Source organism: Phaseolus vulgaris, chromosome 2 (genome assembly GCF_000499845.2).
Source record: "Phaseolus vulgaris cultivar G19833 chromosome 2, P. vulgaris v2.0, whole genome shotgun sequence".
NCBI lineage: Eukaryota > Viridiplantae > Streptophyta > Magnoliopsida > Fabales > Fabaceae > Phaseolus > Phaseolus vulgaris.
Window position 1 is genome coordinate 45,001,161 of NC_023758.2, and position 26,906 is coordinate 45,028,066.

The 26,906-nt window shown below is 28.9% G+C and overlaps 2 protein-coding genes across 2 annotated transcripts; one reads left to right on the plus strand and one right to left on the minus strand.

The window, feature by feature from the left end:
* Window positions 1–1,713: 1,713 nt before the first annotated feature.
* LOC137812561 (probable beta-1,4-xylosyltransferase IRX10L) lies at window positions 1,714–5,140 on the minus strand. The gene is made up of 4 exons (XM_068614633.1): window positions 4,578–5,140; window positions 3,101–3,489; window positions 2,776–3,017; window positions 1,714–2,425 (listed from the first exon to the last, which is right to left on the minus strand). Exons 1-4 carry the CDS (start codon window positions 4,681–4,683, stop codon window positions 1,912–1,914), a joined length of 1,251 nt encoding a protein of 416 aa, XP_068470734.1. The 5' UTR covers window positions 4,684–5,140; the 3' UTR covers window positions 1,714–1,911.
* A 3,257-nt stretch (window positions 5,141–8,397) lies between these two features.
* On the plus strand, window positions 8,398–26,316 carry LOC137812562 (sec14 cytosolic factor-like). The gene is made up of 7 exons (XM_068614634.1): window positions 8,398–8,782; window positions 20,352–20,540; window positions 24,807–25,065; window positions 25,168–25,204; window positions 25,307–25,412; window positions 25,822–25,932; window positions 26,018–26,316. Exons 2-7 carry the CDS (start codon window positions 20,415–20,417, stop codon window positions 26,132–26,134), a joined length of 756 nt encoding a protein of 251 aa, XP_068470735.1. The 5' UTR covers window positions 8,398–8,782; window positions 20,352–20,414; the 3' UTR covers window positions 26,135–26,316.
* Window positions 26,317–26,906: the final 590 nt, after the last annotated feature.

Here is a 26,906-nt window from a genome sequence, read left to right on the forward strand (position 1 = left end):
AAAAGAATATTTTTCTTATTAAAATGATCAACATGCATACGAAGGGATCTTCAGTATTCTGAAATATTTGTTAGATTATTAAAATAAAATCACATAGTTTATCACAGAAACATTTTCTTCAATTCCTATATCTCATTTGGCTGATGATATTTTGAAATTCTGCTATATTAATATTTGTAAAAGAAAAAATTTTAAAAAAAATCTTCTTAATAAAAATATAAACAAAATACAAAATGTTAAAATAATTTTTAAAATAAAAAATATATATAAATAATTAAAATATTAATATTTATTGGAGAGGAAAAAAAAAACAAAATAATCTCATTTAGGTAATTGCTTCTTCAAAAACACTTTATTCTTTTTGGGTAGTGCTATTTCACACTTTATTTGATTGAAGAAAAACTTGTGTAATTACTTTAAATAAAGAAAAGCATTAAGGAAAGGTAACATTAACTCGTTCTACATAAATGAGTTAACGTTAACGTGTAGAAGTTATACTTTCTCCAAAAGTTATTTTTTGTTTATGAAGAATTTGTTTGTTTTTTTCTCATTTTTCTATCCTAAAACTGTATTTGGAGAAGTTTTCTCGAAATGAAACACGTCTTGTAATAATTTTGAACTTTTTTTTCTTTCGGACAATATCAATGTTTACAAGTCTTAATAATTTCCTATAACATTACGTACATTTAAAAATAATTAATCTTTTAATATAATTTAATATTTCTAGTAGGACTTTAATTTCATTTGTTAATATTTCTTTTAAATTTAGATCAATTTAAAAAATGAAGACAACTAATAAAAAATTAACATTCAGCGAAATTTAAATTTTTCCCATTCAAATAAAAGAAAAGTCCAAAGTGATTACATACTTTAAAATTTGTTCAAATGAGCAATGGATAAAAATATAAACTGTTTTCATATATATACAAAATAATCATAACTAAAAATAATTAATCATTTCTATAATTTTCATCAAGATATTTTTATGGATGGTAGATTTTTTTATGAAATTTAATTTCAATGTTATATTTTTAAAATTCAAAATAAATGTAACTAATTTTCTCATAACTTTTTAAATAATCTTCAATAGTGCATATGCATCTATTTTCTAAGTTGTATAATCATATTAAAAAATTAACTATAAATATAATAAAATATTATTTAATAGTTTTAATTTAAGTATCATTTTGGAACATATAGAACTTAAATTTTAATGGAGTCATACCTTGGAAATGACTCTTTAAATTTTTTATTAAGTCTTTGTAATTAGGTTAATAGTGTTCATAAGCAAACTAGTGCACATATTCAATTGAAGATGTGGAATTCTTGTCATAAAGACTTCATTCGTAGTTTATTGGCTCATAAAATAGGTTTTATAACCATTTGTTAGAGACTTTTTTTGTCTTTTCTTTTTCCATGAATAAAAAAATTGTTCAACAGTATTAAAAAAAAATCAATTTGACGTGAAAATATCAACAAACAAAGATTTAAATATTCTGTGTAGAAGTGTCCACATTTAGTATTTCATCTATGTAAAAGAATACATGCAAGAACTTGCAAAAAAAAAAAGTAAACGACCACACACTGATCCATCAAGAATTACTGTGAAGTTAATTGCCATTACAATTTTAGTTTCCAGTGTCACCCAATTTACCAAGTCTAGCATGCAGTATAAGACGACATGAACTTCTATTATAGGAGGAAACAAGAATCTTGAGCATATTATGAAACTTCAATCATGTTGCAAAATGGATTACATGATCTAATGAATTATCTATGAAAATAACAAAATTTACAAAACAAAAAAATGAAGAAAGGTATCTCAATTACCAACCCCTATGAACACTTTGGGAGGATTGAGCAAGATATGTAAAGAATCCTATAATGGCCTGAGAAAAAGCAATATAACAATTACCAAGGTTTGAGGTCACCCACAGGTCCAGCAGTCCAATTCAAGAACTTCTCCCCTGGTTTCAAGAACACGGTGTTGTCATGTGGCAGCTTCCTTGCCAGTCCATTTAAAACTTGATGGAAGGCGTCTCCAGGTTGAGCAGGCTGTGGGAAAAGCATTGCTTGCTTCATGGAAGGGTTAGCAAGCAATCTTTGCTTCCTTAATATGACTTCTGGTGAGATAGATGTGAGTATGGTATCCAAGTTTGGAACCTTCTCCTCAGCAACAAACACTCCTATCTCTTCCCATGGGATTGCATCAGCAAATGGCAGCACAATGTCATCTGCAATAATAACAGGTATGCAACCAAATATCACAGCCTCTACCAATCTTGGGCTCCAAGGGGCCCATCCAAGTGGGCATAGGCAAAACACAGCTCGTTGCATGTCCTCATAGTACGTGGTTGGATGCTCAGTGGAGACGTCAAATAGAGGATTGTTCTTAAAGTTCTCCCACACTGCTGCTCTTGCACCTCTGCAAGATTGCAGAACATGACCAGTTTGATCAATAGGTATTATTTGTTGATCCAAGCTTATTTTGTTAAGAAAGCATCATTGCATACACTGATGCACCAAACTACATGCATACTTGATTTTCAATTTTTAGTTTAGAAAGAACCAATTTTAGGTAATGAATGCAGTCAATCTTAACATGATTGACCTGACTTTTTTAGTTACACAAAATACAATAATTATATAAATCAAAGTCCTTTTTCTTTGCATCTTCAGTAAAAAATGAAAATCAGCTTTGTTATGTATGATATGAAATAAATAAAAGGCTACACACTCAAACCCTCTCTCCTTTAAACTTTTAATAAGACCTACCTTGCATAGTAACCACCTTCAGGGTCATTGCCAACATCATAAAAAAGTCCTCGGAAGTATACAAAAATGGACCTGGGAGTCTTGTCGGGAATTAGGTGGGTGTGCATTTTCTGTGGTGGAGCGTATGGAGGAATGGTAATTGAGCCCTCTTTCAAGCATACATGATTCCTCTGTCCAAATGTTTGAACCAATGTAGCACGCCGTAGCAGTTGAAGAATCCCTCTTTCAATTGCCTTCTCTTCCTGGAACAAAATCATATAAATATATAATAAAAGTGATATAATATAAATAATGAGAGTGAAAAATCATACACTAAATTTTGTACCTGGTAATGAAAACATGCCCCAAAGTCGTGAGGAACCACAAAGAAGTGATCTGCCCCCTCTGTGCGGTTCCAATAAGGCCAGTTTGAAGAAATAAGTTGTATGGCACTTCTCATCATTCGTGGTGACTTGAAGGGTAAAGGGAGGCCATTTGGTGTCAAGTCACAAGTGGAGTATACAGGGGTATAAAACCAGTCAGCCTCTTCCGGATTAAGGGTTCTGACAGGGCTAGATAAGAGAAATCGGTGCATAAAGATTTCAGCAGCAAACATATGGTTGAGGCATCTCGGGTCTTTTTGGAGAATTTTCTTATTATACTTACTTGGAAGTTCATATATAAAAACCTTCAACCTTCCCACTGGATCATCTTCCAATACATCACCAGCACTACCTGCAATTGGTTCAACCACAACATGATTACAACCTCAGATTTAAAAAGTGTATTTGACTTCAGTCTATCTCCAGAAATAGAATTGCTTAATGTAGTTCATTGAGAAATAGCACAAAAGACTGCTTAAAAACACCTTAAAATCCCAAGGTAAAAAAAGATAGACGATTATTTTATACATATCTTCTTTTACTTAACAACCATTCCAGCTACTTCGTGATGCTATGTTTTCAAAATCTATACATCACTGTGGCAAGCTAGTATTGATGACTTCATAACATGTTCTGTCAGGGAGCAGCGTTCATATTTTGGCTAACATTTTCTCCTATTTTAGCTTTATAAGGCTCAAAATGCAAGAAAAGAAGTAAGGTATTCTGCAAATTGTAGAGTTCCAGTTTAAATTGTAATCAAGTTTCTGTTTGTAAACAAAATAATTTACCTTTAAATTCTTGGGATAAAAGAGAGGGAGGCAAAGGAAATGTTCAATTTTTTATTAAAATATTACACTATCAAAATTGAAACTCAAGAAGCCAGCAAGAAAGCCCCCGAGATTTTGCAAACAAACCTTAAAAATGTGTTTTACTACAATACATTGTTATGTCTTTCGGAATATCAGATTGCCAATCTATAGAAAATAGACACAAAATTACGAATCTACAATCTTATAGTGTAAGCAAGTTCCAGGGCAGACCAACCAATACATTTCTCAGATACCCTAATCAATTGTCATGTGTTCTTTGAAATCAAGCACAGCCTATTAATAATCCTAAAGCGTCATTTGGAATGCAATACCATTAAAGGTACGCAACCTCTGCAGTTATTCATCATCCAAACCCTTAACCCAATCGCAGGCATTGAAACAATAACTTCACAAACAAAAACACTTCGTCAACTTATGCAACAAATATCCTAATCAACCTCACAAGCAGATCTTAATCAAACTCATTCACAGTAACCACACAGACACAGCACTGGAAACCGCAATACAAAGCGGTCAAAATCAACACTAAACATAACCATAACTAACCGATCACAGCCAAAGTAAAGCCAAGAAAAGGAAGAAGCTAAAAAACAAAATCAGCAAAAAAAACCTGAAATTCTTTCAGTTGGTTGGTTCCTGCCCAGCTCCACAGCACCAATTGTAAAGAGAAAATAGGCACAAAGAAACCCCAAAAAACTCAATTTCCTCATGCCCATTTATGGTTTCCCAGAAAAGAAACGATCTTGGATTGGAGATTGGAAAAAGGGAAGTGATGGTGATGAAGGGTGGAACTGCAAAAGAAGGAAAGTGAGTGTTTATTATAGGGAAGTCAATTGTGGTGAGAAGAAGAAGGTGAAGGTTGAGAAGTCACAGGGGAAAGTAGTTGTGGGAGGTTTCTTGGCAATGGGGTTTCACAGGAACACTTTGAAGAAGGAAAGTGACATGGGTTCTTCTCAGCAGCAACAGAGAGAGACAGATTTGAACATTGAGGGGCCAACAAACAGAGCGTGGATTTGCTTGAAAGAAACAATGCTGAAGAAGATTGAAGAAGAAGAAGAAGGTGGTGGTGAATTGGAGGAGAAGGATTTTCAAAAATTTCTTTATGTGAGGTTTGATGAAAAGTCCATCTCAGACAACCATTTAGACACCAAAATCCAATTACTTCACTCTCTTAAGTTTAGCTTTAACCAACCTTCCTCTTATTTTTTTTTACTCCCTCCAAAATGCCTTAAACTCACTTTTAGTTTATGTAATTTTTATTTTAATGGTTAATTTTTTATAAATAAAATCAAAGTAATACAAGATGCCAAATACTCTTAATAGGAAATTATTAATAAAAAATTGAAACAACAAAGATTATTTCAAAACTATTGCAATAAAAACCAGTCATACTATTTACAATATGATTAATTTATGTGATTTTGCTTTAAAATTTGAATGTCTTAACAAAGTGAAGGGAAAGTATAAAAATTGTAGATTGGATTAATTTTTTATTTTTTTAAATCTTAAACTGAAATTATGAAAATATATAGAAGGCTCCAAAATTCCAATGCGGAAATTAAGAGGAATCATTATAAGGTATATTTGTACAAATTTTCTATAAACACTTGTTAAAAAATTGAATGAATTTTTTTTATAAGTTTATGTTAATTTAATATGAATTAAATTGTAAAACTGAATTTCTAGTATATTTTTGTTTTGAATAAAAAAATTCTTCCAATATGGAGGTATAAGAAGAAGATATAGAGGTGCAAGAAGAAAACGCCTAAACTATTTTCTAACCAAAACCATATTTGAGTTTCAAACTTTGGGTTACAAGATGAATGAGAAAGAGGGGTGAGATTGTTAAGTGGGTGTATCTATTAGCGATGAGACTAAGAATACTCGTGCACAAAATCACCCAAAACCTTCATTACATTTCTGTATTTTACTTCCTTCTTCTTTAGCTTTCATACATACCGAAAAACATCAACCCCTTTCCTCCTACTCACAAACTCATAAGTAAAGGAAAATTTAAGTGAGTTTTGGGATTCAAATTTAAAACGATAAAATAATGTTCGTAGTGTACCAGTTCAATTTGTTCTCCAAAATTTATTGTTCTCCTATGTCAATATAGTTTCACATCGTTCGGGAATCGAAACCAATGACAGTTTATATACTCTCTCCTCCTTCAATTTACTGAGATGTCTTTATAAGACAAAACCGTGATGGAACACCGACCTCCAAAAGAAAATTAAATTATCTTTTATGAAAAAAAAAAAGTTTGAAACTCTGAATTGAGAAGAGCATGTACATGAACATTCTTTTATGTGAGATATTGAGCATTTTGGTGATGGTTATGTTGAAATGATTTTGTTATAAGGAAATATTTGCAAGAATGTGTCTTGATGCACTCATGATTAGTTTTTGATACATGGATTACAGTTTGGAATGATTCATTTAAATGGAAATGTAATTCCAGTGCCATACTTTAAGTATTTTGTTTTGAAATTTTTAAAGAAACAACCACTTATTCTTGAATTAATGAGAAAATAATGGAATTGGATTATTAAATTGATTAGGTTGAACTCTTTATGAGATTGTAAATGATAGCTTTATATTGAGTTTCTTTTGATATTTTACATCCTCTGAATAGTAGTTGTTGGTGTTTTGGTTTTCTACATAAGTGGCTTTTAGAATGGTCAAATTTGAAGTATGGTATAACTATTGAATTTTATTTCAAATGAACATTGACTATTATAAACATTGAAAAATAGGACATTCTAACTAAATTTTAATACTTAATGAGTTCTTGTTGTGTATAATTTTGTTCACTGAATAAATTTAATTTATGGAGAATTCTTCCAAAAAGGAAAAGGACAAAAAACAACCTAGCGAAATTATTCTAATAAAATTAGATAAATGTGTAAAGAACTACCATATGGAAATATTAGGTTCACATTTAAATTTAAACAAATCATATTTCCTTTTAAATTATAATAACCACTACGTAAATAAAAAAAAAGTAATTTTGTTAACTATTATTATAAGTAGCAGTGGCTGTTTTCATCGACTTTCAGTTAAATTATATTTTTCTAAGTTCTAATAAATTATTAATCTTTTAAAATATTACTAATATAATTAAACTGTTGCTTTCAAAATTAATTAAATTAACTGCTATTGGATATTTATTTGGGCCATTAAAACAATATAATAAAGTGTTCTCAATTCTATATTGTTTTGCTTTGGTGCGAAGAGAAATATGAAAATGAGCTTTGTTTGTTTTGGTTTGTTGAAAAGGATATTTAGAAGAAATTTCCAGGAATCGTTTTCGCTGAAATATAAACTTGAGAAGGAAAATTGAATAACTTTTAAGTAATCTAAACTTAAATTAAAAAAAAACAAATAAAAACGAAAATTTTACAAGTCTAACGGAAGAAAGTGATGTCAGATTCTCACATTAAAACCTTCAATCTACTACATACGGAAGCGAATTAAAGACCCAAAATTTATTTAAACCTTTATTTATTGTTGTTTTTATCCAATAAGATAATTTTGAAAAAATACAATTTTTTTTATTGAAAATGGATTAGAAGAGTTCGAAATTAGAAAAGAAAAAACTTTTCTCCGAAACTTTGTAATGTTAATGGATAAGAAGAAACTACAAAAAGATTTTTCCAATTTAAGTTATTAATATAAAATATTTATAAATACTATTGGAAACATGCGCAAAATTGTATCTGCATTTTCTTCTTTTATTCAACTTTTATGAGTATAGACATTTAATATACATAATGAGTTAAAATTGAAAAATAATAATAATATGTGAAAAATAATAATAAATTGATTAAACAACTTTTTTCTACTTCAAGTTTTTTCTATTCTTTTATTGATAATTTTGGAATCGGAGGGTGTGATGATGTTCACTTTAAGGTTAAGATTGACTTGGTGGTAGATACAAAAGAATAATGGTTTTACCAAAAAAAATATAGTTACTTGAAATGGAGGGAAGAGAATAATTAGAAATTAAGATTATTTTATTTATTATGTGAGATTTAGTGTGAAAACTTGTGAGAGTATACTCTCTTTCTTTCTATTGCTACCTTAAAATAAAAAATTAAGATAAGAATAAGAGTCTCTTTACCTAGTACATATATATTAATTTAAAAATTAAAAAAAATTGAAGTAATTCAAATAAAATAATAAAATATTTCATTATACTATTAAATAAAAGTAGAATAAAAAAAAGTTATATATAACACACAAAAACGATGATAATGAAAAATTGTACAAAACTAGTGACATAAGTCCAATCACAAGTGCTGAATAAAACTCAGAATACAAACAAGATGAAGAAAAAAAGTCAGCAACGTGTTTTATAAGTAAGAGTCAACATCTACATGCAATAATGGCTTGAATCCATTTAGCTGAACCTTAGTCACTCCCTGGATAATATCTATTATCTAGACACTGTAACACTCCAACTTCTCTCTCTTGTGCAGTGCTGTGATGGTGCATGAGCTTGGTCAATGCACAATTTTTCTTGTCAAAAACAAGATTATTGAATTTGGAAACGAGGAGAAACGAAGATTTTGACGAAACAATCAAACCAACCAACGGAATTTGAAAGTCAAACAAAGTGCCTCTCAAATTGGAAACCCAAATGCAAAGAAAATGGTTTCATTTCATCAGCAAACAAATTCCTATAAATTGGGCGAGGACTGAACAGAGAAGGAAGAGATTACCAATTTTCAAACAAGTTTGAGAAAGAAGAACAGAACCAGACATTGAAGCCCTCAAGTATTGAGCCAATGATAGTTCATTAGCACCAAAGAGGTTAGTAACTCTCTTCATTCTCAACTACATCAAATTGCTTCATTCTTTCAGTTTAGGATTTAGGGTTTCAGTTTCTTGTCTTTGTCTTATGATGTTTTGTTTTCACCAACACACACAAAGGTTCACAAAGAAATCCCTTTTTTCTATGCTTTTGCTTCCTGCACCTCCATCATTATTAACTTCACCACTACTAACATAAAAATATTAAAATATCCTCTTGCACTGCACCACCACCATCATTACCGTAGTTGTTTCACCGTTACCATTGAAAAAAAAGAGAGGGAGAGAACACTATAAAAGAAGAGAGAGAACATGTTGCAAAAAAAAAAAAAAAAAACTTGTTCTATAAAGTTTATTTTAGAAAATTAATTTCAAAAAACGTATTTATGAAGGTATTATATACATTCTTAAATCTTTGTTCTGGAAATTTTATTTTCAAAAATTTGTTCCCGAATATATTTCATGTGTTCCAAAAATTAAGTTTCAGAAAAAATTTGTTCTATATCGTATTTCATACGTTCTATAGATATTATTCCAGAAATTATGTTTTAGAAATCTCGTTATAGAAATTCTAAAAATTCTAGAGAGTATTTTATGGAAAATTTCTATAATGGATAATCCAGAAGTTAGTAATCCCAAGATATTAATTCATAAATATTCAAAAGCGTGTAGTTAATGAAAATGTTTAAAGAAAATTCAAAAGGGTTGATTGTATGAGATATATTTTGATATTTAGAGATTATAAAGATATGATATTTGACAATTTAGTGTAACCCAAATTCTTTCTTAAACAATTTAGATGATTATCAATAATCTCTAATCATAATATTTTTTTCGGTTAAATAAATAAAAATAGCAAGACAAAAAATTAATGGATTACTTTTTATTTTGTCAATAACATTTAATTTGTTGACAGTCTAAAACTGGTAGAAAATATTTGAAAAGAAAAAAGAAATCTAGAAAGAGATGTAGCAAGCAAAATTATAAACCTTTAAAACACAAATTAATTGAAGCATGATGTGAAACACATAATCACAACACATTTCGATGTTGCTTACCCCATCATCTCCTTTTTGTGTTTTTTTTTTAAATATTCAATCCTTTTTTTAATTTTAAATGCCAAGAAAACCAAAAATATTTTGTCACGTGACTATTTTGACAAACTAGTAGATCACAATCACGTGACTACCCTATCATTGTGTATAGTGATATTTGAGGGAGAAAATGAAGACAAATTAAAGACTATGTATAATAGATAATGCATAATAAATTAAAGCATTCAAAATGTTACACAAACTCATTTTTTATCCTTATATATTTTAAGTTTTCTAGGTTTCTAACTTCATTTTTCTTTATCAATTCTAAATTTTCCAAGTTTTAACATAGTATATAGGGAATTCAAGAATTAAAGTCTTAATTTAACATTAATTTTATAATTGGGTAACTTTTTTTAGTGAATTAGTAGGTCAATTTGGTCCACCAAAAATTTAACTCAATTGAGTTCAATTAAATTTTTAATTTACTATAAAAAAATATTTATATTTTTGGTTTATTCTAACTCGAATCAATAGGTTAGATTCAACTAAATATTTAAATCTCTTTTGATAACTCTACTTATTACTATTATATCATTGTGTAACATTGATACTTATCTAGATGAACTAAAATTATTAAAACTAAAATTAGTAAATTTTTTGTAGAAGTTAAAAATAAAATTAAAAAGAAATTTATCACCTTACACTCTACTTACAACTGCCATCCCTTTCATTACTAACCATCTAAATGACATTTCATTTTCATTATTTATTACCAAACAAAAGAAAGACGAAAAGTTTTGATCAATAATAGACTCGGATGTTGAGATGGATCCATTGACTTATATAGTCATATATTACTTCTTTATATGTTAGTGAGAATATTTCAATAATATCTTATTTCTAAAGTAACAAACACTTCTTCTTTATTTTAACTTTTCGAATTAAAAACTACATTGAATTTTATAAAAAACATTCCACCTTTTATCCCCACATAATCATAATTAATTTGGAAATCATTGTACATAATCTTTCACGTTATATATCCAAAAGCATTATTTGTAAATGTCAGCTTTCTTTTACATTTAAAATAAAACTAACAATTTTTTTTATCTTTTACTATATTAGTTATTATTTATACAAATACAATAAATTTACACAAGATTTTCATTTTTCATTATAATCAACAGATGCTCTCAATCCAACAAATTATATCTAATTCACTGTTTATGACAACATAAATTTGTAATTACATATTAATTTTTCTCATTTTATATATTTCAGAAAATTCATACTAAGTATGTTCAAAAAAACTAACACACAATTTATAAGAAACCATATTATAATTCACTTACAATATTATAATTCACCTCAAGTGCACACATGACCACAATAAGACCCGATATCATTATAGGTCACCAATATGTATATTCATTCACTTTATAACATTTGATCATATTTTATCATTACATGTATTCATATGGATTTGATTAAAAATATAGTGCACACACTGGTATATACATAAAATATACATTATCAATATATTTTTCAACATATATCAATCATACATCAACCACTAAAAATATGTAGTTTGAGCAAGTTTAAGTCACTTAAGTGACTTCTCTTTAACCAGTAGAAAAAAAACACATTACTTAAGTGTTATAATTTCTAAAGGAGAGAAAATTTATAAACGTTTTTCTCACTTAAGTTTTCTCTCATCACCTAGACAACCAAAATTGTTTTTCGTGTCACTCAAACATCCCACCATCGCAGAATAGGTCACCAAATATCTAGAACACAAAGTTTTGGCTCTTTATCGCTTGTGCATTCATTTTTTTTCATTTAAGCAATGTTAGTTCCTTAGTAAAGATAAACCGAATTAACTTTCCTTTGCTCAAGTGTGAATTTGGCTTAGACAATGTATCTTATTGCACACTCCACCATGTTGCATAAGAATATCCAAAACTCTAACTCTTCCTTACTTAGAGGACCACTATATCATTTGAGTAATAAGAGTCCTAAGAAAATAACTGTTTTGTTAACTCTCTTAGTCAAGTCATACCTTAAGTGAAGAGTCTTTGTATCAAAGCGATCATAATGATACTTGAACATGTTTGATATAGATAATGATTACTCATTATCTAAGCGTTGCTCAAACGATAATTCAACACCCAAGTGAAACATGCAAAACTAAAAAAAACAATTGTTATAGGTACATCAATTGTTATTGTAGGGATATCGTGTGCGGAAGCGTGATAATTTCAACCAAAGATTATGAGAAATTAAAGTAAAGTGAGAATGATACCAGAATTTTTAGGTGGAAAACCCCTTTAAATAGAGGTAAAAAACCATCGGCGAGAGAGCCAAAACTTCCACTATAATGATATTGGGAGTACAATGAATTCCTCTCAGACTAATAGATAAATAGCCCTAAAACAAATCATCTCTATATGGGTTAAACACTTACACCCAAGAACAGAAATAGAGAGTATATGAAAAGAGAGAGGAAGCAAGTGTGTGTTGCTTGTTTGTAGTGTGTTACATTGCTGGAAGGAAGTCACTATATATAGTGGTTCTAGGAGACAACAATAATAAATACAATTAATGGTAATTAACCTCCCATTGATTGCAATTGATTGCGGCAATTAACCTCCCATTTATGCCAAGATAACGGTAAAGGTGAGTCATAAACCCACAAATCTCCACCTTGACTTGCCTTTGACTGGAACACTCTCTCGCCATGAAGCCTTGATTAAGTATGGATAATACCAGCTAAGTTCAGGCAATGATCGAACTTAGCCGATGGAAGTGGCTTGGTCAACATGTCTGCAGGATTTTTGGTCGTATGAATTTTTTCAACAATTATATCTCTTGTATCAACAATGTCTCGGATAAAATGGTGTTTAATTTCAATGTGCTTGGTCCTTGAGTGATACTTACTGTTCCTTGTCAAGTGGACAACACTCTGACTATCACAAAATATAACAAGAACATCTTGTTGAAGACCAAGTTCACTTACCAAGCCTCGAAGCCATATAGCCTCTTTCATACCTTCTGTAGCAGCAATATATTCTGCTTCAGTGGTGGACAAAACCGCAATGGCTTGAAGTGAAGAATACCAACTGATAGCAAACCCACATAGGGTAAAAATGTAAGCTGAAAGTGACCTTCTCCGATCTAAATCACCACCATAGTCAGCATCAACATAGCCAACTGCTCCTCCAGGATCGGCTCTATGTTGATCAAATACCAAACCAAGATCTGGAGAACCTTTCAGATAACGAAGTATCCATTTAACGGCTTCCCAGTGTGCCTTGCCTGGATTATGCATGAACCTGCTAACAATGCTAACCGCATAAGCTAAATCAGGTCTAGTACATATCATTGCATACATGAGACTTCCAATTGCATTTGAATACGGGACATGTGACATGCGTCTTTTGTCCTCGTCTGATTTTGGACACTAATCTGATGACAACTTGAAGTGGGCGACAATTGGAGTATTAACAGCTTTGCAATCTCACATTCCAAATTTGTCAAGCATCTTAAGAACATACTTCTTTTGTGATAGAAAAAGTTTTCCAGCTTGACGATCTCTGTTGATCTCCATTCCCAAAATTTTCTTGGCAGGACCTAAGTCCTTCATATCAAATTCACTGCTAAGCTGAGCCTTTAACTTGTTAACTAAAAATTTATCCCTTGCAGCAATCAACATGTCATCAACATATAGCAACAAGTATACAAAAGACCCATCAGATGTCTTTTGAAAATAAACACAGTTATCATAGCTACTTCTGGAGTATCCATGTCCAATCATGAAAGAATCAAACCTCTTATACCATTGTCTTGGTGATTGCTTCAAGCCGTAAAGAGATTTCTTCAAACGACATACATGGTCCTCCTTTCCAGGAACAACGAAGCCCTCAGGCTGCTGGATGTAAATCTCTTCCTCAAGATTACCATGAAGAAATGCAGTTTTCACATCTAACTGTTCCAGCTCCAAATCATACAAAGCAACTAAAGCAAGTAATATACGTATTGAGGTATGACGAACAACAGGAGAAAATACTTCATTAAAGTCAATACCTTTCTCTTGATCAAAACCTCTTACAACAAATCTTGCTTTATTCCTTGTACTCTCAACACCAGGGATCCCTTCTTTTCTCTTGAAGATCCACTTGCAACTAATGACTCGTTTTCCTTCTGGTAACTTCACCAATTCCCATGTTTCGTTTTTGAGAAGACTCTCAACTTCTTCTTGCATAGCAGCAATCCACTTTGTTGAGTCGTCACCAGAGATAGCTTCAGAGTAATTCTTGGGTTCACCTTCTTCACCCATCTCTTGTGCAATAGTTAAAGCATAAGCAATGTTGGCAGATTCTGCAATTAATCTTTGAGTCAGTTTTCTTGGTCTCTGTTGTGGAAGTTCTTGAGCCATAGACCACGGCTGTGGTAATCCTCATCGTTTAGGTGGACATTGCACATGTGGACTCAAATGTTCATTTGTACCATCAATAACAGTGACTTGATCACCTTGAGTACTGGAGGAATTGGGAACGTCTTCGTCATGAGCGGGTGTTTTAATCTCAAACTCCACCTTCTCTCGAGCATCTTCCTGGTCACCTGTATCAATTGAGGAAATGACAGTATCTTTTGCAGAAGAGAGCATAACATTTTCATTAAAGGTCACATTTCGACTATGAATTACTTTATGAGATTCTGGGTCATATAAACGATAGCCTTTAACCCCTGAGCCATAACCCAAGAAAATGCACTTCTTAGCACGAGGTTCTAATTTTTCCTCGTTTACATGAGAATAAGCAGGGCAACCAAATATTTTAAGATTAGAATAATCAACAAGGTTACCTGACCAAACTTCTTCTGGAATGTTGCAATCAATTGATCTGTTAGGAGAGCGGTTTATCAGATAACATGCCGTTGAAGCCGCTTCAGCCCTAAAAGATTTGCTCAAACCAGAATGAGAGAACATGCAACGAACTCTCTCCAGGATAGTTCTATTCATTCTTTCTGCAACCCCGTTCTGTTGTGGAGTACTTGGGATGGTGAAGTGTCTGAAAATGCCTTCCTTCTTGCAGAAATCATTGAATTCATTCGAACAGAACTCAAGGCCATTGTCTGTCCTTAACCTCTTTATCTTCTTGCCAGTCTGATTCTCAATCAATAATTTCCACTCTTTAAAAGTGGAAAATGCTTCATTCTTATGTTTAAGAAAATACACCCACAGTTTTCGTGAGAAGTCATCAATAATTGTCATCATATAACGACATTTACCTTTGGAGGGAACTTTTGACGGACCCCAAAGATCCGAGTGAATGTAATCCAAGGTACCTTTGGTTCTGTGTATGGCTTTAGAAAAACTAACCTTTTTTTGCTTACCAAAAATGCAATGTTCACAGAAATCAACCTTTCCAGTACAGTGGTTACCAAGGTGACCCTTCTTCTTGAGGATTAGAATTCCCTTCTCACTCATGTAGCCTAATCTCATATGCCACAACTTGGTGTTATCTTTGTTGGGTGAGGCAACAGCTGCAGAACCTGTAACAGTTGAACCCTGCAGCACATACAAACTATCACATCGAATTGCCTTTAGTAACACAAGAGCTCCTTTAGACACTTTTAAAACTCCACCTTCAGCTGAGTATCTACACCCATGAGATTCAAGGGTGCCTAAGGAAATGAGATTTCGTTTCAACTCAGGGACATATCTGACACCTGTTAAAGTTCTAACAATTCCATCATGTGTCTTGATTTTGATTGTTCCTTCACCAACAACTTTGCATTGAGCATCGTTTCCCTTCAAAACAAGACCATTATAAACTGGTTCATATGTGGTAAACCAATCTCTATTGTGAGACATGTGAAAAGTACAACCAGAATCAAGAATCCATTCATTTCTAGACCTTTGTTCAGTGTTGGAAGCTACAAAACAATCCCCATCAGATTCAGTTTCAACAATACTAGCTTCGGCAAATTTTTCTGGTTGTTTACCATTTCCCTTATCTTCTCTATCTTGCTTATTTTTCAATTTATAACAGTCAGAGATCTCGTGTCCCTTTTTCTTGCAATAACGACAATATTTGGAGTTCTTGCCTCTAGATTTTGACCTAGATTTATACTTATTGTTCTTACCTTTCTCTTGGTTTCTCCCTCTAACTACTAATCCTTCACCAGAACTTTCAGAATGAATTTGAGTATCAAATTTTTCTTTGGCTAGTAAATTAGTCTTGACATCATCAAAGCTTAAGGTAAGATAATTACCGTATAACATAATTTCTTTGAATTGTCGATGCGATGGTGGTAGAGAAACAATAAGTAGAACGGCTTTATCCTCATCATCAATTTTAACATCCAAATTTTCCAAATCAATTATGATGGAATTAAATTCATCAAGGTGAGATTGGATGGGAGTACCTTCAGACATTCGGAGTGTAAAGAGTCGCTCCTTTAACCGGAGTTTGTTTGCAAGACTTTTGGTCATGTATAAAGACTCCAATTTACTCCATATGCCTGCTGTACTTTTCTCGTTGATGACCTCACGCAACACCTCACGGGACAAGCATAACTGGATTGCAGACAATGCCTTTTCATCCATCTCATCCCACTGTTCCTCCGTCATAGTGGTTGGTCTCATCATTTTACCTGCCAGAACTTTCTTTAAACCATTCTGGGTGAGAACAGCTAGCATCTGGACTCGCCAGATAGCAAAGCTGATTTTACCATCAAATTTCTCAATATCCAATTTTGACATTATTGAACAATAGATCCTGGTTGAACTATCGAAAAGCTCTGATACCAATTTGTAGGGATATCGTGTGCGGAAGCGTGATAATTTCAACCAAAGATTATGAGAAATTAAAGTAAAGTGAGAATGATACCAGAATTTTTAGGTGGAAAACCCCTTTAAATAGAGGTAAAAAACCATCGGCGAGAGAGCCAAAACTTCCACTATAATGATATTGGGAGTACAATGAATTCCTCTCAGACTAATAGATAAATAGCCCTAAAACAAATCATCTCTATATGGGTTAAACACTTACACCCAAGAACAGAAATAGAGAGTATATGAAAAGAGAGAGGAAGCAAGTGTGTGTTGCTTGTTTGTAGTGTGTTACATTGCTGGAAGGAAGTCACTTATATATAGTGGTTCTAGGAGACAACAATAATAAATACAATTAATGGTAATTAACCTCCCATTGATTGCAATTGATTGCGGCAATTAACCTCCCATTTATGCCAAGATAATGGTAAAGGTGAATCATAAACCCACAGTTATGTACCACGAACTAGGAGAGTAAGTTATAATCTCATGACACTTAAGTTATTACGCTTTTAAGTGAAAAAACTTAGACTATTACATATTATTAAATAGTTTCTAGAGTAAATACTCTTTAATATAAAAAAAAATAAAAATATATTTCACTAAATTGTTTTTGAAAATATAAATGTTATAAGTTTTATGCATCAAATATTTTTATATTTTAATACTTAATTAGTCTCTGAAAAAACTAAATATATATTAATTTAGTTCTAAAAATGACTATTAATAACTTATTAAATTTAAAAGTATTAATAATTTATTAAATTTAAAAGTGCAAAAACAAAGTGAATGAAAAATTAAATATTTCACATTTATAAACTAAAAACTTTATGGATTTTTTTTTAACTATTAAACTAAGTTGCATAATTTTAAGATAATTAAATAAAAAAATTATTATTTTTCTAAAAAAAATAAAAATTTTCATGTTAAATATCACTCTAACTTGATATCTCAGTTATATCTCAGTTATGTTAATTCCAAATACTTTTAAGTTATTAATAGTCATTTTCAAAACTAAATTAATATATTTTTAGTTTTTTCAGAGACTAATTAAGTATTAAAATATAAAAATACTTTATATTTAAAACTCATAAAATTTATATTTTCAAAAACAATTTAGTGAAATATATTTTTAATTTTTTTTTATATTAAAGAGTATTTAATCTAGAAACTATTAGAATTTTGTTTGGCATACGTATCCGGCAGCTTCTTATAAGCAGGTGATGACTTGAATTCTGAGTTTATATAAAATCACGCGCTGTCATGTCATGTGAGTAATGCACCAACCAACAAAACGGTTGGGGCGAAAGCAATTAATCTCTATCCAAATTGATTATATTTCTAGGGCATTTACAGTATAACTAATCCATGCTGACCCAAAAAAAAAAAAAAACAATCCATATGATTTTTTTTATTTACAATAAATCTGTTTTATAAGCAATTAAAAAAAATTAAACAAATTTAATTGGCATATATGGTAAGGTTTAACTAATTCTTTAAATATTCTTAGGTGACAAAGGAGTAGTTTTTGACCATTTTGGTGTAACTAATTATTAGAATGGATAAATTTTTAACAAAATATAAAGATGGATAGGTTGATTTGTATACACCACTTCTTATAAAGAAAGTTCATTGACTATGATTTCAGTTTTAATATGAGATGAAAGAAGAAGTTGTTTACGCAAAAGATGACTTTGGAAGCAAAATTCTGGCCTGCAAAAATTATGCTCAATAATTACGACTTTAGTTTGTTTGATCGTTCACTAATTAATTAAGTAATGTTATGAATATGAAAGACAAGTTAATTTTTTTAAGAAGTTATACATGAAAACTACGAAGATATTATAATAATATTCTACAATTACACTTAAGTTGTGATTATCCTACACTATTTTTTCTTAGATGGTTGTGAAATGATGATTAATGTCCAAATTTTTTCCTTCATGGTTCATTATTCATTCTTCCATTGGTTCATTATTTAAGGTTCTTACGTTCCACTTTCCTTTCATCGTCGTTGTTGTTATCACCATTGCTCTTCACCACTGTCGTTGTCATTACCTTGAGGTTCACTACAAGAAACTCATGAAATAGAAATCATTTTTTAGAGATCAAAATAATTAGTTGTAATAGTAACTAAATTAGAGATCATTTTAAAAACTAAAAAAAAAATGATTTCTATATTAGTTTCTATTATTGTTAATAGTTTCTAAATCAGTATCTAATTAGCAACCAAGATTTTAGAGACCAAATTTAGAAACTAAATAATTGGTAGTTAAAAGTTTGGTTGCTAATTAGATACTAATTTAAAAACTATTTAACAATAATATAAACTAATTTAGAAACCAATTTTTTTTTAGTTTCTAAAATGACCTCTAATTTAGTTACTATTGTAACTAATTATTTTAGTATCTAAAAATTGATTTCTTTTTCATGTTTTTCTTGTAGTGATTGGTGTTTTTTTTGTTTATGTAACTTATAGACAGTGATTTTAGAATAATCATCGCCTATACCTCAATAAAATAGACTACATAATAATAGACAACGATTTCAAAACCAATGTCTAATTGTTAAAAAAATTGCTCTCTTTTACCTTCTTTTGGCACTAGTCTTCAATTTAAAGCTAAAATCCTGTTTAATAAATATAATTTTCTTTATATAAAGTTGTCCGTACAAAGTACAACTTATCAATTTTTATAATTTTTCCAAAATTTATCTATTTTAATATTTTTTTTTCAAAATTGCACCAGTATGATAAAGAAACATGAAGAAAACAAAACAAACTAAAAATCATAGACTCATTAAACAAATTATTTATTTTATAAAAAATTAAATATACAAATATGATATAAAAGTATAATTAATTTATTTCATTAATCTGTCTAAAAATAGTTTCTTTATAATAAAAAGTAGAAGTTGACGCATACGAGTGAAAAACTTTATAATTGAGCCCAATATCATTGATGTAATGTGAAGTTGACATTGACGTTAATTGTGCCCTCAACCTAAGGAAAAACAAAATAAACTATCATCCTTGAAAAACAATTTTGGTATCTCTTGTGAAAGGAAGTAAAGAGGAAAGAAAACATAATTTTTATAATTTTTTATTAAAGTAATCACATAATTTTTAATTTTTTTCTACTCTATCAAATAATCAAATATTTAATTTAATATCTTATTTATTTTTTCTTTGAAATCAACCAGACATTAAAAAATACAGTAACAGTTAATCCAAAGGCTGGACCAATATTTATAATTAAATAATATAAAAAATAATAAAAATAAAAATATTTAGAGTTTTAAATATACAAAATTTGTTTGTTATATTCTAGTAAGTTAGAGATAGCGTTGTGGCATTAAGTGGTGAAGACAGGAGCGTCTATGGGTGACCGAATTGACCAAATCCAATTAATTTAGTTGTAATGAGATTTGTTCACGAAAACAATAAGATAAAGAAACTATTTGTTTATAATGCCCACATTCATCTTCCAATGAAGGCCACACATTTTTTATAATAAAAAAAACTGAATTTTAGCATTGAATGCTGTAAACTATACCTTGATGCCAAACTTTCTGCATACCAAAATAAGTTGTTCAACATCAATATCATGGTGGGTGGCTTGGCTTGGCTTTGGTTAAGATGTTATATATGTTGCACCATTCAGCTATCTTCTATAACTTACCGACAAAAACTCTTTAGCTTCAACCAAGGCAAATCGCAAACGAGTTTTGTGAGAGTGAAAGAGTGAAAAAGAAGGTTGAAATGGAAGAAGCAATGAACACGAGGGTTAGAGAAGAAGTGAGAGTAGAAGATGATAGCACAAAAACTGAACTCACCAAAATTTGTCTCCTTAGAACAATTCTTGAAACACAGGATCCCTCTTCTAAGGTACACTTTCCTATTTCCCTCTTCTTTCTTGCTTCAATGCCTTCACTTCTATATATACCCTATTCTTCTTCTTCTTCTTCTTTTTTTTAACACATTTTACTTTTTCATATAGTCTTTAATGTGTGGAAATTCAGTTTTTTTTTATCTTATTCTAAATAATAGTGATAGTTATTCTCACATTCCAAAGTTTTATTTTTTTTCTATAACTTTCAAATCCTCCATTTTTTTTCATTTTTTATCTGTTCTCTCTAGTTTGTTAATTTAAATTATTTATATTAAATTTAAATCTCTTAAATAATATATAAACTTTAAATAAAGTAACATAAAAAAAATTATAAATAAATATAGAATACAAATATATTAAAAAGTATATAATTTTATCAACAATTATATTATATTTTAATTAAATTAAATAATATAATAAAAATACAAACCTGGGATTAATTAAATTTTAACTTCATCGTAAATTTAAATATTATCAATTGAGGCTTTATTATTTTTATTGTATTGAGTATTTCAAATTTTCAATCCAGTTCATCTCATTCCATTTTGTCATCGGATCGTATGACATGACCATGCATAATACCACAAACTTTGACAACAATAAAATGTATATTTAAAACATTAATTATCTTTATAAAAAATAACATGTTTGTTTTTTAAATTAAATACTAAAACAAAAATTAAACTAATCAAGTGGAGATACCAGTCAATGTCTTTGGTAATGGTAAATATAACTTGGATTTCTGATCTTTTTATTTTTTATTTTCTAAATTTATGATGTTACGTTTGATTTGAGACTGCAAGATTCAAACTATCCCGTAATTTTATTTGATGATAGAGATTTAATATAAAAAAAAAATCTGAGTACTTGATAAATAAATAATTTTAATACAAATTTAATTGAAAATATCTAAAACCGGTAAATAATTATTATACAAAAATAACAACCATACTAGTTGATGACAAAATGTCAATTAAAACATATACTTTTTTTACACTTCATAGAAGAAATTTTTTAAATAAAATAAATTCAATTGAACATATTTATATTTATGATAGATTTAAAACTGACTTAACAATTAATATATTATTAATTTGAATTTTTAACTTTTAAAGATATAATAAATTGTCTTAAAGTATCTCTATTAAATTAAATTAATTCTTGAGTTAGGTGTAATTGTACTAATTTTGGATAATGTGACAAACTAACTAATGCTGTGTTTTTATTTACAGATTTCCATGTCTAATCTGACACTATTTCACATAAAGATAAACTTTATATTTATGAAGGTTATTAAATACATTAATTAATATTCTTAAATACATTAAAATGATTTTCTAATTTAAAAGAACCTGAAATATATTCTTTTTGAAAGATTTAAGTGTCCTTTTTTTCAGTGAAATACTAGTGCAAGTTTTTGAAAGTAATCATTACTTGGATTTAGAAAAATATGAATTAATAAAATGCGAGTTTAATGAAACTAAAATCAATTACCATTTTTTATGGTGTTCTTACCAATTTTCTAAAAAAAATACATCTTTTGTGATCTTTTATTTTCATCATTCACCATGGATATAACTTACTTGAACGGCCATGAAAAAACAAAGAAAAAAGCTTGGTGAGGAATAGACAGATATTCTGAGAAGTCACAGAACCCCTTTAGATGTTTGTTTGTAGATTTTAAGAGTATTTTTACTTTTAAAGTTACAATTATTTTCTTCATTTTATATTTTAAAATTAAAAAAATATGCATTGAAATTTCTTAAAGCATATGTCAATTTTTATCCAAACATAATCATAATCATTTTAAATGTATATAGCTAATTTTGTTTTTAAAATTTAATTCTCAAGCGTAAGCACTTTAATATGAAAAAGTCATTTGAATAAATATTCAGTAATTATTTTTCGAGATTATAACTCTCAAGCATTTTAATTATTAGTTATTTTTTTAATCTTTGCTACATTGTAATGTCAACTAATATCTATTTACTTTACAATCTATTTATAAATTTTGAGTTGGAATCATACACTGTACGCTGTCAGAGTAACGCATCAACCGACAAGCAGCAAAAATATTCAATGCCTGCCAAATTTAATTTTGGTAGGACCATGATATTTTTACATTCAATACATTTTTATATTTATTATTCTACTTTTTATTTTTTCTATTTTTATAAATAGAAAAGTTTATTTTAATGATTATATTATCTCTAAAAATAGATTGTAAACTAAATACCAGAGTGTCAAAACGTCATTTTTCTTAATTTTATCGCTAGGGACGGTTCTTTTATTGTTGTCAGATTGAGTTTTTTAGTCAAATTTATTAATCTTATAATTTTAATTATGTTAGTTATTAATAAAATGTTAATTACAGAACATATTTTAAAACGCAAAATGTATTTATTTTGCAACATGTGTACGTCCAAAGGGACTTTTTTTTTTTAATAAAATGTTAATTACAGACATATTTTAAAACCCAAAATGTATTTATTTTGTAACGTGCGTTGAAAGGGACTTTTTTTCATGTAGAAAAGAGAAAATAAAAATCCATAATCGATAAGAATATTCTATACTAGAAATAACCAAATTAATATAATTCATTTAAACTATTTTAACATATTAAATATACTAAAAAGAGTTAAACTAAGTTATCAACTCCTAGATAATAATAATATTTTTTTATTAAGAAATACAATTAAGATAATTTTTTTTTCTTTTAAATAATAGATTTTCAATTAAGTAAACCTTGAAAATTTAACTACAGTTTTATTATGAGGAGAGATAGAAATAATTGATTCAATTATATATTCGCTGAAGTAGTAATATAATTGAAATATTTTAAAAATATTTTCATTTAGTAATTATTTACTTACCTATTAAGAAAAACTCTTTTAACATTGTGATTTACGTGACATGTGAATGTTTTAATTGAAGAGTCTATTGAAGAGTTTCTAACACACAATTAATTGTTTACTATTTCAATATCATTTGAGAAATATAAACCATAAAATAAAACTCAACCCTTTCCTTTTGAAACATGTTCTTCGGTTCTTATTTAAAACTCAACATGTTTCATTTCAAATTGAATTACCTTTCTCATAATGATAATCAGAGATAAAAAAATATCACATTCAAAATCGAAAATCATAATTCAAAATATACAAATTCATTCCAATTTTAAATATTTATTTCACAATTATAGTATAACAATTCAATTCATTCATCTTAATTATTTATTACAAACAAATTTAAATAGTTCAACTATAAACTTTATAAAGAAAAATATATAGATGCATTGTATCTATATTCTTTGATAAACTTTTACATACAAGTCTACTATTTAATAACATAATAAAATAAATATACATTACAAACTTAATTTAAGATTAAGTCTAATATAAATAAATTTGAACATCCTATTACTCCATATCTTTTACGTTTGCATGCTTTGACCAGTCTTGAACACCATAATGCTAGTGTCACTTCATGTTCGGTTCCCATCTAGAGATATGGTGAATGATTACTCTATCACTTTATAAGATATAACTTTCTTATTAGATACACACTCTCCAGCCAATATCAATTAATTCATGTTTTAAATTTGTTGGGAAATACACATTTTACGAATCTATTGCGTTCTATTTGTTTATATAGTAAAATACCTTTGTAAAACCTTAAGCAAATAAACAAAAATAATTAATATTTTATTCCACTGCTTTATTTAAGCAAACACACACATATATATATATATAACAAAAATGTCTAACATATTTAATTTTTGAGATACACATAATAAAATTAATATTAAATTACCTTTCAAAATTAAAACTCCGATACTTTCAAAATTACCTTTAATAAAAAAATATATTTATTATTTTTCTAATTTTTTATTAGTAAAATAAATAAATAAATATAGATTAATTAAGGAGTAATATAGCTCTTATACATAACAAAAAAGTTAAAGATAAAATCACACACCCTATCTGTCCCAAACACTCATAAAAAAACAACTTATTAATCCAAGAGTAAAACAACCCAAGATAACTTGTAAAACTCACACAAGATCAAAATAAATACAAAAACATAAACAATCACTAGAAAAACGAGTCTTTTAAGATTCCCCTTTACAAGAAATTTCAGACGTGATTACACTACATACACACAACCATAAAAGAACCCATTTACAACCATAAAAGAACCATACCATAATTGTGGCATGTACTAATGTTAAAGTGAAATTGATTTTGATTCCTTGGTTGCAGGAAGAAGATGATTTTACGATTAGAAGATTCCTACGTGCTCGTGATTTAGATTTGGATAAGGCTTCTACAATGTTCCTCAAATACTTGAAATGGAAACATTCATTTGTTCCAAATGGTGTATCTGTATCAGATGTTCCCAATGAAGTTGCTCAAGACAAGGCCTTCATACAAGGACACGACAAGATTGGTCGACCTATACTTATTGTCTTCGGTAAAAAACATTTTCAGAACAAACATGGTGGTCTAGATGAATTCAAACGTACGTTTCATTCCAATTAATGCCATTCAATTCTTACTTCTTCTAGTACAGTCAGTGGTGTCATATTGTTGTGCTCATGCATAACTTCTTTGTGTTATACAGGGTTTGTGGTCTTTGTCTTTGACAAAATATGTGCCAGGTAATCCCAATTTTCTTCCTTTAGATCTTTCTTTCATAACTATGAGTTTAGCAGTTTTTTTGTGTGTATGGAAGCTAATTAACATACCTTTTGGTGTATCAGTATGCCACCTGGTCAAGAAAAGTTTGTTGGTATAGCAGAACTTAAGGGATGGGGATACTCAAACAGTGATATTCGTGGATACATAAGTGCACTAGCAATTTTGCAGGTATAACATCACTTCTTATTTATTTTTTTTCATTATCATCATTTTATAAGTCGTTTTTATAAATCAATTTTATAAAATTAAATTAAATTTAAAGTTTACTTCATCAAATGAAATGATATTATAATTAAGTAGAATTTATCCTAACAAAAATTTATTGAACTTATTATATTACTCACTATCCGATCACCTATAAATATATATAGTCACATTACGAATTATCAGTTTCAGTCTCATTTTAGTGTGTCAGTGTAAAGAGGATCTCTAAGAGATCCAGATACATATTAGATGCATGTTAGTATGTTTGGTAATATGTCATACATTAGTTAGGATTGGAATGAGGTTAATATTAACATCTGTGTTTGTGTGAAGTTGGAATTCAACTTGATATGTTGTAAATTTTTGGATGCAGGATTACTACCCAGAAAGATTGGGGAAGTTGTTTATTGTCAATGCACCATACATATTTATGAAAGTGTGGAAAATTGTTTACCCTTTTATTGACAACAAAACCAAGAAGAAGGTAATGTCTTAATTCAGTTTGTATCTAATTAAATTAATGATATATTAGTATGTGTTTGAGATGTTGAAGTTGGAATTCCTTGCAGATAGTGTTTGTGGATAAAAATAAGGTGAAGTCAGCACTGCTAGAAGACATTGATGAAAGTAATATACCAGAGATATTTGGTGGGCCAGTGCCATTAGTCCCAATTCAGGATATCTAATTAAAGTAACTACTGACAAAACAAGGAGAGACCATAATCCAAAAAATAAATAATATTCTTTCTTATTTATGTATTTGTATGCTATTTTCTGTACCCAAATAAAATGCAATCTTGTTGTCAATTACAGAAGATTGGAAAATATTAATGACCATTGTTGTCTCAATAGATTCAATTTGGTGTTACTTGTCCTCATTCACATAAAATAGAAACCAATGTAGGTAGGTTATTGCATCAAATAGAGATGTTTGATGTGGGTTATGATGCAAAATGCTATTATTTCACCAACCTAGTTGATGCTTAGCATAAACTGCAACATCAAACTAAGAATCATTTTAGAACACAAATTTTTATTTTTCAAGCAATCCTGAGGAAAATTTTAGTTTTAAAAAATTTATATTCATTATTACATGAAAATAATTAAATAAAAATCAATTTAAAAAAAAATTAATTAAACTAAATTAAATACTATTTTATAAAATAAAAAATCATTAGTACTAAAATAATTTTTATTATTAATAAAATTTATAAATTAATTTGATAACGAATTAAATATTAATATATAAACTAGTTTATAAATTTTAGTAATAATAAAAGTTATTTTAAATATTAATAACTTTTTTAGTTAGTCTTAAAAATATTATTTAATTTTTTTCTTTAAAATTAATTTTTATTTAATAACTTTTTTAGTACACTAAAGATAAAATTAAATTATAATATATAATAAAATGTAAAATTATTTTTTATTTTATGAAGTTAAATTTTAATTTATTTC